This window comes from Perognathus longimembris, chromosome 4 (assembly GCF_023159225.1).
Source record: "Perognathus longimembris pacificus isolate PPM17 chromosome 4, ASM2315922v1, whole genome shotgun sequence".
NCBI classification, from domain to species: domain Eukaryota; kingdom Metazoa; phylum Chordata; class Mammalia; order Rodentia; family Heteromyidae; genus Perognathus; species Perognathus longimembris.
The window spans coordinates 72011952-72026683 of record NC_063164.1 but is presented as its reverse complement, the minus strand read 5'-3'; the positions used below and the strand labels follow the sequence as shown (position 1 = coordinate 72026683).

Genomic DNA, 14732 nt, shown 5'->3' with positions numbered 1-14732 from the left:
TTTAATTCTTCTTCTTCTTTTTTTTTTTGGCCAGTCCTGGGCCTTGGACTCAGGGCCTGAGCACCACCCCTGGCTTCTTCCCACTCAAGGCTAGCACTCTGCCACCTGAGCCACAGCGCCCCTTCTGGCCGTTTTCCATATATGTGGTGCTGGGGAATCGAACCGAGAGCTTCATGTGTAGGAGGCAAGCACTCTTGCCACTAGGCCATATTCTCAGCCCCTGAATCTTACATTTTTATATAGAATCTTTCACTAACACCTAACACTGAATCATAGCACTGAAAATGGCAATTCCAGTCAGATTTGAAAGCCTGTATTTTCTAAACAAAATTGGTAAACTGTTGAATTTATTTGAAGGTAGTTTTGGCAGAGCTGCTACATCTAAATAAAATTGGAGAATTAGAATGCATTCCACTTCCTATACCTTCAAGCACCACTGGGTTCCTGAAAGTCTCAAATTAGTTTGTACCATTGAAGAGCATACTATGAACTTCAGTGAGATCCCAAAGGGGGAGAAAAACAGGAAAAAAAAAGGTCAAAATATGAACACCATAATGTTTGTCTTTTCAAGGGCCTAGTGAAAAACCTGTATCACATCACATTTGGCTGTTAACTTGCAATGTACATAAAGCATTTCCAGACACAACCTAAATACTGTACATTAAATTTAATGATGTAATGACGTTCCAAATTCTAGGTAGAGGTTCCATTAAAATATTTTTTAATTTATGAATTTTTATCTCACTAAGGTATTTTAAAGAAAAGGTCAACTTGTTTGTTCCCCAGATGGGAACTGTTTTTGTAAGAAGTTTCACAGTGATGATGATATGCTCTGATGTCAATACTATTTCCAAGGCAGAACAAGAGCTATAATCCACAATTTGCTGTAATGTAACAGATATAATGAACAATTTGCTGTAGTATAACAAAGTCTCATAGAATCCACTAGAAAACCAGTGTTTCAAGTTATTCAAGTACCTTGTCTTCTGGCTTTTAAAACACTGATGTATCTGGTATTAAATAAACTTACAAACTTATATAAGGTCTAGTTAATACAATTAAATATGTTTACTGTAAGTACATCAAACAGAAAAGTTCTAGGATAAGTGACTTCAGTTTTTAATAACTAATATTTGCTACCTTATAATCCTTTGTTGTTTTGGGGACTGGGCTCCAACTCTGGCACTAGGCTTTGTTTTTGAGCTTCTTTTGCTTTACCACTTGAACTATGGCTCTACTTTCAACTTTCTTTTAGGTAGTTTACTGGAGATAAGAGCCTCATGGACTTTCTTCCATGGGCTGGCTTCAAACTTCTGTCCTCAGATCTCAGCATTCTAAGTAGCTAGTATTATATAGACATGAGCCATTGGCACTGGTGGCCACTATAATCTTAAAGCAAACTATATTCTGTGAGCCTCAGATGTTTAATCTATATAATGAAAGGATTAAGCCAATAACCTGTAATCAGTCATCCCTCATTTGCCTTGGAGGACTGAGTCTTCAATTTCCCAGATACACAAACTTGTATATGATCAAGTCCCCTATAAAAAATGGTACAATATTTACATATAACTACAAAATTCTAAATGCTATATTTTAAATCATCTCTGGATTACTGTTCTATATTTTTGATGGAATAATGAAAAAGAATTGCATTAAATCTTAAAAAATACTTAATTTCATAGCATTCTCTATGAAATCATGAGGGCCTAAGTACAAAAAAAACCACAAAAGTTAGGTCAGTAGTATATGATCACCATTCAACTTATTTTCATTATCGGCTTTGAAAAAAACATTCTCAGCCAGAATCCAGTGGCTCACACCTATAATCCTAGCTACTTAGGAGGCTGCGATCTGAGGATCAGGTTCAGGTTCAAAGCCAGCCCCAGCAGGAAGGCCCCTGAGACTCTTATTCCCAGAAGTGAGGCTTTGGCTCAAAGTGATAGAGCACTAGCCTTGAGCTGAAGAGCTCAGGGACAGGGTCCAGGCCCAGAGTTTAGCCCTAGGACCGAAAATTTTAAAAAATCTCATTTTTTGAGTATTAAAAAAGCTGTTATTCTAGGACCTAAATTCTGCCTGGGTACATGCCCGAATTGGAATCCTTTCATTTGTTACCTCTCACCACAGGAAAAATGACAAGATAATGCCAACACACTCAGCTTCTTCTGTTGAGATGGACCATAGCAGACTTTTCTGCTCTGCTGGCCTGGAATTCCAATCCATTTGAACTTTCCATGTAGCTACTATGGCAGGCATGTACCAGTAAAGGGAGCTACTGCCCGAGAAGAGATCTCATAAGCTTTTTTGCTCAAGCTGGCTTCAAATCATGATCTCTTTTAAGTTATCCTTTTAATCTTAAGACTCTCAAATAGGCAAGATTATAGACAAGAGGTACTGGTAGCTTACATTATGTATTTTTATGACAAGACTCAGAATCTGAGCCCTTCCTTTACCCTACCAAGAACATGAAAGTATCTATGCTACACAGTTTAATGAAAGATTATTTAATAAAGTAGCTGAAATGATACTTACAAAAACTTTATCTCCAACTACATTTTCCAGATTTAGCTGTCTTGTGATTTCCTTCAGTGCAATTTTATCATTGATCTGCAATAGTCCTGAAATGTAGTCCATTTAAAGTATTTAATTAACAAAGTATTTGACGGAATGGATTCTTTTTCAGTAAACATATTTTCCAATAGTTTTGAAATTTAAAAAAATTAATCAAGTCTGTTAGTTCAAAATGTTTTCTTAAAAACAAATAACAAAGGTACATGATACTAAAAAACTAAATTTCTTGGGAATAGTATTATTAAAAACAAAAAGACTAAAAAAAATCACAGTGCTTATATGCCTCCTTTATTTCTTTCTTGGTATGTATGTATGTATAGTGTGATGCAGTATGTTACTGGACATGGAACTAATAGAAAAAATATAAGCACACAGATTTAAAGAATACAAGTGAATTTATTTCACAATAGAAAAACCCTATGCAATTTATACCAGTTCCAATGGGAAAATGACATGCTTACCATTCAGATGAACTTGTAATACATTTTCACTCACTTCTAAATCCATGAGCTCTTTCAAAGCATGATTTAGTAGCTATAAAATATAAAAAGTAAAATATTTCAAAATATGAGAAAGATTAAAAGAAGCTCATGTTCTTTTTTAAACAATGGGTTGTGGGAACATTGTTCTTTGTAAGTAAAAACTTTACAGTTTAAAGTATAACTAGAACACAGTATATCTAAGTTTAAAGGTTCCAAAGCCTTAACTGACCCTCTCAAAAAATCTACCTAAAATTCTAATGATAGTTTAGCAGCAATTCTGAACTTCTCAAAGAAGTTCACATATCACACTGAACTATTGTCCATTACAAATACTATGTATCAGTATATTTTATGTCTCACTAACATTTAACTCTAAGCTGGGTACCTGTGGCTCATGCCTATTATCCTAGCTATTATCCCGAGATCTGAGGATCATGGATCGAAGTAACCCCAGGCAGAAATGTCTGAGAGATTCTTATCTCTAATTAATCACCAGATAACTGGAAGTGGTGTTGTGGCTGAAAGTGAAGAACAATAACCTTGAGTAAAAGACCTCAGACAGGGATACTACCAGGGCTCTGAGCACAAAAAAAACTCCACAAAAAACTGACACAAAAACAAAAACATTTACTCTACCAAGTATTACTGTAATCAGTGAAAAGCTATCCAAAGGTAACTTAGAACAACACTATATGATTGTACAAATTTTAGTTCCACTATATTCCTACAGACTATTATAAAGGACTTTATATCTTACCATGAAATAAAAACAAGAAAACAGGGGACACCAGTTAGTCAGGCCTGCAATCCTAGCTACTCATGTGTCTAAGATCTGAAGATCACAGTTCAAAGCTAGCTAAAGGAGGAAAATCCCGGAAAACCTTATCTCTAATTAATAAGTGGAGTTGTGAATCAAGTGGTACAAGCCCTGAGTTAAAGCCCCAGGACCAGCACGAAAATACACACACACACACACACAATTACATATGTACATGCATATAGCTATATACATACCCATATACATATATCTAGATATATAGCTATACATATCTACATACAGCTATATGCTTAATACACATATACATATATCTAGATATATATAGCTAAATCTATATATATCTAGATATATGTCTTTGCATATATATGTATACAGATAAAATATAATTAGGGGCTGGGAATATGGCCTCGTATACATGAAGCCGTGGGTTCGATTCCTTAGCACCACATGTACAGAAAAAGCCAGAGTTGCACTGTGGCTCAAGTGGTAGAGTGCTAGCCTTGAGTAAAAAGGAGCTAGGGACGGGGCTCAGGCCCTGAGTTCAAGCCCCAGGACTGGCGAAAAAAAAAAAAGTATAAAATATTATATTAACACATAATAATATAATAATTATTATTATATAAGAAGAAAAAGTTTAGAATTTTGAGTACTTTTGAAAGAGTATCAGTTAAGGCTTTGGAACCTTAACACGTAGATGTTCTAGTTAGACTTTAACCTATAAAGTTTTTGAAAGTTTATTATTATTAATAATATAAATAATAGGATTAAACTATATATAATATGAAAAAAATTAGTTAAATTGAAAAGGAGATATTCTCTATTAGTGGCTAAGTACAAAGAGAAAACCTTTATTAAAGAAAAAGCCAGGCTCAATTAAAATTTACTCTCCTAATATCCTAAGGCTTTTGCCTTTATTTTTTAATTAGAAGAGGAAAAAAAAGCTAAATGTTAGAAAACAATGAACAGTATTTTCAATGTTATTTATATTAAAAATCATCACATATGTAGAAACCAAAGAAACATTAGAAATTAAAAGGTTTTACCAGTGTCTTTCCTGATCCTCGGGGCCCAATAATGAGTACAGAGTTACTTTCTCCACAGACAGCAGTTCTTTTAAGTAGCTCAATTAAGTGTCTAGTGATATAAGAAGGACAAATAGTAAAATATAACATTGGAATAATGTGCAAAGTTGTAGTTTTTAAAGCTAAATTTGAATTCTGCACAAAAGTTTCTCTTTTGCTAGGTGCTGATGGCTCATACCTGTAGCCCTCGCCCCTCAGGAATCTAGCTCCTGAGGATAGAGGTTCAAAGCCAGCCCAGGCAAGAAAGTCCATGAGACTCTTACCTCCAATTAGCTACCAAAAATCCAGAAGTGAAGCTGTGGTTCAAGTGGTTCAGTGCTAGCCTGGAGGACAAAACCTCAGGAACTGCATGAAGACCTTGAGTTCAAGCCAAGGACTGGCATCAAAACCCCCACAAAAACCAAACAATCCCCCACCCCCTAAATAACCCTCAAGTTCCTCTTTTCTTTGCCCAATTCAAACTCTAAGTAGTCCCACACAGAACAGAGAAGAAAAGATAGTAGAGAAACCCTTGTAAGTGTGAAATTCATTGGCTTTTATGATGGTAGGAGACAAAGGACAACAGTAACAGTTCTGAGAACCCTTAGGTTTAGAGATACTAGTTTTCTACTAATATTCTGTATGGTCTTGAATTTCAGAGCTGGCTGTCTGGTATAAAGAGCAAGAAAATCATAATTCTCTCCATAATATCAATTAATAGAAACAATAGATGATTTCTAAGGGGCTTTTATTATAGAAATATTTGTAGCAGCTTATGCTTCATTATATCTAATGGTATTAAAACACAAGATAAACATTTTTACATGTGTAAAAGTACAGGGTTGGGGACATGGCTCAAGTGGTAGAATGCTTGCCATTAGTAACTTCAAGTCTGAGTTTAAAGTGCAGTACTATTAACAACAAGAAAAGTGTATTAAATTAAACCTTATTTAAGATCAAAGTTGTGAACAATTAAATTTTATAAAACCCATAAGGCTCCTATAAATAGATTCTTATCAGACAAGGTCAGAATTATACTTACTTATATTGTGCTTGGATTCCAAATAGGTTACAATGTGGACTCTGATGACAAAATCTTTCGCGTAATACTCTTTGAACCTAATAAAAAACAAGATGAATATAAATAAACATATATGTAATAAAAAATGTAAAGAAAATATATTTGTACCCATCAGAAGTAGGTATTAACGAATCAATACAACCCTACGTAAATACATGTCTTCAAGTGTTCTGATGTGTTCTAACTTCCATTTTCCTGAGTTATAAAATTAGTGATTTTAGTTATCCAGTCAAAGAAATGAGAATTTAGTTGTGAAAAGTTTCAGCAAAATGAAGACTTAAACTACATTAACAAGAGGGCTGTTTTAAACTATGTAATTGAGGCACTATAATACATATCAGACAAGGAACAGAAACAGGAAGAAATCTAACAATTCAAGCTAATTCAAGTACCACATTCCAATTGCTAAAGACAAATATATCTAAACTCAATTATATCAATCACTATCAATCTGTATGTGTCATAATAGTGAACATTTTGTGGAAAACATAGAAGCTCAAGTTTGTGTAGTTATGAGGATCTATTAGATTCAGATTACAGGAATAATAGTAATTAAAAAAAAAAATCCATGCCCAGAAAGACATAGCAGATGAATTGGAAAGATATGACCAAACAAGAACAAAAAACAAACCAATGAACAATAGATCAACATAGAAAGAGTTGTTTAAATATGAGAGAGAAGAGACTTAGCTAGGTTTTAAAAACATGATTCAGGAATGAAGGTGTAGTTCAGCAACAGAACTCTTGTCCAGCAAGCATAAGGTTCTAGTTTCTATCCACTTTACTGAAAAAAAACCAAAAAACTCAAAAATAATCATTAAAGTGAGTTCAGAAAAACATTTCCCTACCAGGAGCTATACTTTGAGTATGTCTTAGAATTACAGCATTAGACTTGGTTATGTGAGATAATCTACTATTGTATTAAAAACCACTAAAGTCATTTCTTTTCTGGACTTGTTACAAATCCAGAGGTTCTTAAGAGACAAAAACCTTAAAAGGTAGGGTAGCTATCTCAGATTTAGTCATGGGCTGTAAAATAAGCCCTCAATTATTTGCATCTCCCAGACTCATAGCACAAGACTTACTCTTCAAACTTGGGCTCTCTTTTGATCTACCAAAAGCGAAGCAAAGAGAATTATTCACTAGGGATAAAAGAATGCATAATTAACATTTTAAATTAAGTAGAAATAAAAATGGGATTGTGCCAAAAGCCAATGATATGAATTTATAAAGGCTTTCTCTGTAAGTGTAGGAGTTATAGAAATAATAGCTGGTATTTGTAAAACATAACCCTCACTGAAATCTTCTAGGGACAACTGTGTACTATACAACAAATTAATATACAGCAAATTAATCTGTTAAGGTTGAAAAATCCTAGTCATGTTGGGATGTATGTTAAAATAGCATGTAGAAATTAATCTGCAAATGTAAAAACTATATATTTTACATAGAAATCCATATAAATTATACCTGATTAAGAAATATTTTTTCTTATTTGGACAGTACTGGGATTTGAACTTGTAAGGCCTTATTTACTAAGGAAGCATACTATGTAGGCCTTTTTTGGCTTTAGTTGGTCTTCAGACAGGGTTCTCCCACCCCACCCCATAGATCACTGTGATGTGGCCTCAGACCCTGAACTTCCTTCTTCTGCTTCTCAAGTAGCTAGGATTATAGGTGATGCCTCTCATGATTGGTGTGGTCTTTAATGTAGGATACCATTTTTGGCCTCACAGAGTCTGGAACCACAATGCTTCATTCTCCCAACTCCCTAATACCTTCTTGTTTTTTGAGACAAATTGTTGCTTTGTATTTTAGCCCTGTCTGGCCTGGAACCATCATCTTCCTGTCTTGCCTTTGCAAGCATGGGGATTACAGGTATACACCACAAAGTGGCCTGGTACTCACTAAAATGGCTTTTGAAACATTTTTCCTAGAAAATAAAGTATTATAAATGGCTATAAACAACTTTAGTTTTGATTTGAAAATTAAATGTAGTTGAGGTCAAGTAAGACAAATGAAAATGCTTGGGGAGAAATATGCCCCTTTCCTATTAAAGTATAAATTTCTCAAGGAAGAAACATACTTAACACACTTAGTATTTGAAATATAGTCTGTGCATAAGAAAATACCAAACATTTAATATAAAGCTAAGGAAACTTCCTTAATCTAATAAAGGGTACTCATTAAAAAAATCTAAAGAATAATACTCATAAGGTGAGTATTTTCTCCTTGAGATAAGGTCTACTCTCACTAGTCCTGTTCCAACATTTTATTGATGGTTCACCAGAACAACTACGAGAAAGAAACAAATTAAAAAAGACTGAAATTGGAAAGAAAGAAGTAAAACTTTCTGTATGTGTAAGTGACAGGATGTTGTACATAGGACATCTAAAGTATAAAATAAAAAATATTAGAATAAATGAGTTCAGCAAGGTTGTAACATTAAGTATCAATGTGTAAAAGTCAATTGTGCTGTTGTAAACTAGAAATTAAACTAAGGTAAAATTAAGAAAATATTTTCACATAAAATTATACCAAAAGGAATAACAGCAATAAATTTAACGAAAAAGCAAATATTTAAATTAATTAAGATCAAGCACTTTTAGAAATATTTAATTAAAAAATTAGGATACAAGTATCCAAAGACAGAAAGAATGAAATTAGTAATATAAGACGTTAATATGAAGCAAACAATTTCAATAGCCACTGACATAACAAGGTTTGAGAACACCATAGAAACAACAGCATTTGTCACTGTACATTCAATTTTGACAGTCTGGAAAGCTTTGCTTCCAGTTGACTGCTCTTATGACCTTGTTCTTTTCCCTGAAGGAAAACAGTAAGTCCTCCTAAGTGATTATTTAAAAAGTCAAGCTAAAAAAGTAACTAGTTCTCTGACAGTTTAGCAAAGTAAGGCTTTGAGATTAAGGAAAAAATATACTAACCTGTGAAAGGCACTCTGCATGTATTAAGTTGCTATTCTTTGATTTACGATTGTTCATTTCAACAAATCCAAATCCTTAAAAAAATTAAAATGAATATTATAAATACTGCTGGCTTTAAAATACTAAGATTTTTAGATTAAAAATAAATATGTTTTTGAAGATGCAAAGTGTTTAAAATGGTAAAAATTCCCAATGGGTTGCTTCTTGCAGGACACCTAAACACCATATTTTATACTGTACTTACAACTACTTTTTTCCCCTTTCCTTTAAGTCTATTATTCTTCTAGCTTTCCTTACATTTCCATATATAGTTTTCCTCCCACCCATGCATCCAATAGGTAAGACGATAATCACAAGGAAAAGTTTTCACGTCTTGCGTCACCCCACAACCATACATAATCTACTGACTAGGTTCAATGTCTTTTTGGTAAATACTCAAGAGTACATTCATTTTTCTTTATTCAGAGGAGAGGGAGAGAGAGAGGGAGAGAGGATGGGAGGGAGGGAGGGGAGGGAGAGAGAGAGAGAGAGAAAGAAAGAGAACAATTTCTTTTGAAAATTCTAAAATATGTAATTTTTGTTAGCAATATCATATAGGAGCACTGTTTTGTTCTGTTTTTGTTTTTTATGATGGTCATGGGGCTTGGGCCTGGGCACTACCTTTAGCTTTTATACTTTACCAATTGAGTCACAGCTCCACATTTGGCCTTTTGGTGATGAATTGGAGATAAGCCTGGCTTGAAACTATGATCCTTAGATCTTAGCCTCTTGAGTAGCTGGGATTACAGGTGCAAGCTACTGGCACACAATACCTTAGGAACATTTTAGCAAGTCCAGCAATCCTAAGAGCTTAAGCAGTATTTACTTACCTTATACATTAAAAGGCCTGGTTCATTTAACCCTCAAAACAAATTTAGCAAATACTCTCAGAATCTCTTTTAACACACAGAGAAGAGTTAAATAATTAATTAAATGAAATAGCATACAAGTGGAAAATCTTATTATTTTTAATCCAATTAAGCCATATATTTATTTATAAATGTACTTCATTTTCCCTAAAGCTTTCAGAGGATGTATTCCTTATATTAGCCCACTACAAGCTGTTTTGGAACTTCTGACCTCCCGAACTCATCTGAATAAAGATAACTAAACAATCATCAAATCACCAATGATTATATATTGTATGATCTGGAAGTAATGGGAGCAATAATTTGAAAAGGAGGCTATATTCATACAAGTTTACCCACACTGAAATACTTTCACAGCTATTCAATGGACAAAAGCACTTTGGTGAGGTTTGGAATTCTGGTTTGAAATTTTTAAAACTCTAGAAAAGCCCAAAACTATCAAAATTCAAAACATTACCTATATATGTAATGTGCCTCTAGAAAATTAAGACCATAAGCCTATGCCTTTGTGATAAAAGGTGTAAACTTAAAAGCTTTTGTTCTAAGACTAAGAAAAGGATGCTCACTTACTACTTCTATTGAAGTAGTTACATAGCCAGAGGAAATATGGAAAAAAAAATTAAAAGAGAAGCCATTCCTGATAGGAAAAAAACCCAACAAATTTCTATTTACAGATAACATGGGTGATCTTACACAGAGAAACTCCTATTGACTCCACCGAAAAAAAAAGTTAGAACCAATAATACAAAAATTGCAAGATATAAAAACTATTAAAAAAGCTATAGTATATACTCAAGTGAAGAAGCAACCAAGAAAATTTATTTATACTAACATCAAAAATTAAATTACTTAGGGATAAATTTAACCAGAGTTGAGAGATGGTAAAACATTGGTGACAGACCATGAAGACACACATACCTGAAAAGATATCTTATGTTCATGATTTGGGACAATCAACATTGTTAAAATATCCATACTAACTAAAGTAACCTACAAATTCAATGCACTTTTTAAATGCAAGAATCCTAATGATAGTTTTCACAGAAATGGGAAAAAAAATCATAAAGCACATGCAGTTCCACAAAATGTCAAATAACGAAAACAACTCTGAGCACAAAGGTATAATTAGAAGCAACATAGTACCTGATATAAAAGTCCACAAAACTATCATAAGAAAACCAGCATGTTACAGAAATCAAAACTGATATATAGACCAATGGAGCAGAATACTTAGCCCTGAAATACAGAAAAAGTCAGTTGACATTAATGTCATCTGATCTTTAAGGTCCAAGAATACACAATGAGGAAATGATAGATTTTTTTCAATAAACAGTCCTGGAAAAAGTGAGCATCCACCTGCAGAAGAATGAAATTTGATTCTTATCTTACACAATATAACTGTCAACTGAAAATGGATTCAAAACTTAAACCTACGCCCTGAAACTGTACAACTTCTAAAGGAAAATGCAGGAAGAAATCTCCTTTGACATCGGTCTTGACAAAGGTTTAGATATGACCCTCAATACAAAAACAAGCAAGCAAACACACAAAAACTTCCACACAGAATTATTAATAGAGTGGTGGGATTGGACTACCTATGGAATAAAAAACAACAAAAACAAAAACAACCTGTGAATCATATGTTTTATAAGAGGTGAATATGGGATATGGGGGCTAGCTCATTGGCAAAGAACTTTGACTCTAGTACCAAAAAAGGGAAAAAACAAAACCACCAAAAATTAATTAAAAAATCAAAAAACAACAAAATCCAACCCATAAAAAGATCTACAATATGTTGAGAAACTCAAACTAAGCAGCACTGGTGGCACATGCCTGTAATTCTAGTTATTCAGGAGATCTGAGGATCATGGTTTGAAGCCAAATGAGATTCTTATGCCCAATTAAACAGCAAAAAGCTGGAAGTAGAGATGTGGCTCAAGTGGTAGAGCTCTATCCTTGAGAGAAAAAGCCAAGGAGCATTGGGTCTCAGAGTTCCAGGTCCAGAAGAAGCACAACATAAACAGATAGGTAGGTAGATAAGATAGACAAGACACTCAGCCTGAAACAACACTATTAAAAATGGTCAAATGACCTGGAAATGAATTTTATGAAAGACTCAAAACTGCTTTGATGATGGATTGAGAAGGATGGGAGAAAATAATAAAAGGGTTGATATCAATCAAGATGCATTGTACTTATGAGATCCCACCTCACCCCAGTGAGAATAGCAAACAATAACAAGAGGATACGGCTAAAAACCCTAATACACTGTGGATGAGAATATAAATTTGTTCAACCACTCTGGAAAGCAGTGTGGAGGTCCTTAAAAAATTAAACACAGAGCTACCCTCTGATCTGTAATTCCACTCCCGGACATTTACCCAAAGGATTACAAACCAGGATACAGGACAGCCACCGGCACATGTTCATTCCAGCACTATTTAAGGTATGATATTCTCTTATATGCCTTCGAATGGATGGATTAAGAAAATTTGGCATATATACACAATGGGATTTTACTCATCCATTAGAAAGAATGACATTATATATCATTTGTCAAGAAATGGAAAGACTTGACAAAAAAAATTGTCAAGTAAGTTGGGCCCAGAAAGCCAAAGGATCCACTTTTTCCCTTATATGTGGAAGCTAGAATAAGCTTGCAAACTTTTAAGTAAACACACTGGCTGGTATCCAAGTGTATGAAAAATGTAGTACCAGCACCTCAACCTAGTGACACAAAAATGTTGTCACCCTGCATAGAGATGTCCAATTTTTCTAGCAAAATTTTTGATGAAAAAAACTACCCTATTTCTACTGAAAAATTATTCACACATTTATTTAAAATTAGTTAATATTTATGTGCATTTCTTTATTTTTTTTCATTTTGTATGTTTGCGTTTGATTCCTAAATTTTCAATTCTGTCATATTGGTTGATTTTTCTCCCTTTGCATGACTAGTACTTTTGTCATCAGAACTTTGTAATAATTCTTGATATAAAGTAATTTTGGCCTCAAAAAATGTTGTCACCTAAGTCTACTCTCTTAGTTTATCTGCATTTCTACATGAGTTGAAGAACCCTACAACCATTATAAATAAAAGGACATTTGCTTAGACTTATGTTGCAAACTTATAGTCCTAGTATACAAAAGGTGTAGGCATTAAAAATGGAAAGTTTGAGACTAGCCTGGGCTACACAGCAGTTCAAATCTTTTCAAGTGTAATAATATGCCTTTGAATTGAATCATGACAAAAATAGTGACTAGTTCTAAGGATAATGCAAAATAGATAGAGTAAGATACCTTACAAATGTACTTCAATAAAAATGTGAGGAAAAAGAAAAATCAAGAGCTCCAAAACTCCAAAAAACAGTCACAAGAATATAAATGGTTATAATATAAATGCATACAACTTTCTTTTAGTTTGCAGGAACTTATAGCAGAAAAGATAAAATTTACTAGAATTCTTTTTAAAAAATGTTGGTGATGCCAGGCAGCAAAGAATCATGCCTGTAATTTTAGCTACTCAGAAGGCCGAAATGTGAAGACTGCAGTTCAAATCCAGCCTGGGCATCTTCAATTAATCACCAAAAAAGCTGGACGTGGTAAAGCACTAGCTTGAGCAAAAAAGATCCGACACAATGCACATACCCCGAGGTAAGCCCCAGAATAGGCACATGCTCATAATAAATGTTGGTGAAATTTAGCCAAGTGCAGGTGGACCACACCTGTTATACTAGCTACTCAGGAGGCTAAGATCTAAGGATCACAGTTCAAAGCCAACCTGGGCAAGAAAGTCCGTGAGATTCTTATCTCCAATTAACCATCAGAAAACTGGAAGTGGTGCTATGGCTCAAGTGGTAGAGCCACTGGACTTGAGCTGAAGAGCTCAGAGACAGCACCCAGGCACAGAGTCTAAGCCACATAACCCCCCTCCCCCCAAAAAAATGTTGGTGAAACTGGTAGATGGAACTGAAAAATTAAAAATATAATAATATAAAACACAAATTTTCATTATATCTGCTTAAAGGCCTCATTTGAGGAAAGCATCTAAAATTCCAGTAGATAGCACTTCTTTTTGAGAATGCATTATAAATTAAAGAGTTGTTAACATTACTCTTTCAGTGAAAGAAAACATCTAAGACAATATCACCATCACTCAACTTTAGTTAGGAACAAGGTTAAAGAGCGGATTCTAGGGGCTGGGGATATAGCCTAGTGGCAAGAGTGCCTGCCTCGGATACACGAGGCCGTAGGTTCGATTCCCCAGCACCACATATGCAGAAAACGGCCAGAAGCGGCGCTGTGGCTCAAGTGGCAGAGTGCTAGCCTTGAGCGGGAAGAAGCCAGGGACAGTGCTCAGGCCCTGAGTCCAAGGCCCAGGACTGGCCAAAAAAAAAAAAAAAAAAAAAAAGAGCGGATTCTATGACTGTAAACCCATTGTCTAACTCTTTATAGTTAAAATTATGCAAAGAAGGGTAGAAAAGTCCTTGGGACTCTTATCAGCAATTAACCAACAAAAAGCTATACTGGAGGTATGGCTCAAGCCTTGAGCAAAAAAGCCAAATAAGGGCAAGAGGATTCAGTTTGACCCAGTACCAGCACCAAATACATAAATTAGTTAATAAAGTCAAAAAGGAAAGTGAAGCAGTCACATTAATTTTAGACAGGGCATCATTACTAAGTTGGGCATTACTTAACAATAATCAGTTGTGCAATAAGACAATCAAGCTTCAATAAACCTCAGCACTGAGCTTGAAATGTGGCTTGGCTTAGTAGTAGAGTGTTTGCCTAGCATGCATGAAGCCCTGGGTTCAATTCCTCAGTACCACATAAAAGGCTAGAAGTGGTACTGTGGCTCAACTGGTAAAGCGCTAGCTAGCCTTGAGCACAAAGAGGCTCAGAG

The 14732-nt window shown here is 34.5% G+C and overlaps 1 protein-coding gene across 8 annotated transcripts in view; it reads right to left on the bottom strand.

Annotated features, from left to right (window-relative positions):
• The window catches only part of Orc4 (origin recognition complex subunit 4), a 64850-nt gene that overhangs the window by 26023 nt on the left and 24095 nt on the right, over positions 1-14732 (bottom strand). For 7 of the 8 annotated variants that reach the window (XM_048345514.1, XM_048345519.1, XM_048345516.1 and 4 more), the window contains 5 exons: positions 8922-8995; positions 5935-6011; positions 4875-4965; positions 3033-3105; positions 2533-2618 (listed from right to left, as the gene is read on the bottom strand). In XM_048345514.1, the coding sequence (XP_048201471.1) occupies positions 2533-2618; positions 3033-3105; positions 4875-4965; positions 5935-6011; positions 8922-8978 (384 nt within the window). In that variant the 5' untranslated portion in view covers positions 8979-8995. Of the gene's footprint in view, positions 1-2532; positions 2619-3032; positions 3106-4874; positions 4966-5934; positions 6012-8921; positions 8996-14732 lie in introns of those variants that run through there. The other variant, XM_048345520.1, reaches the window with a different exon arrangement.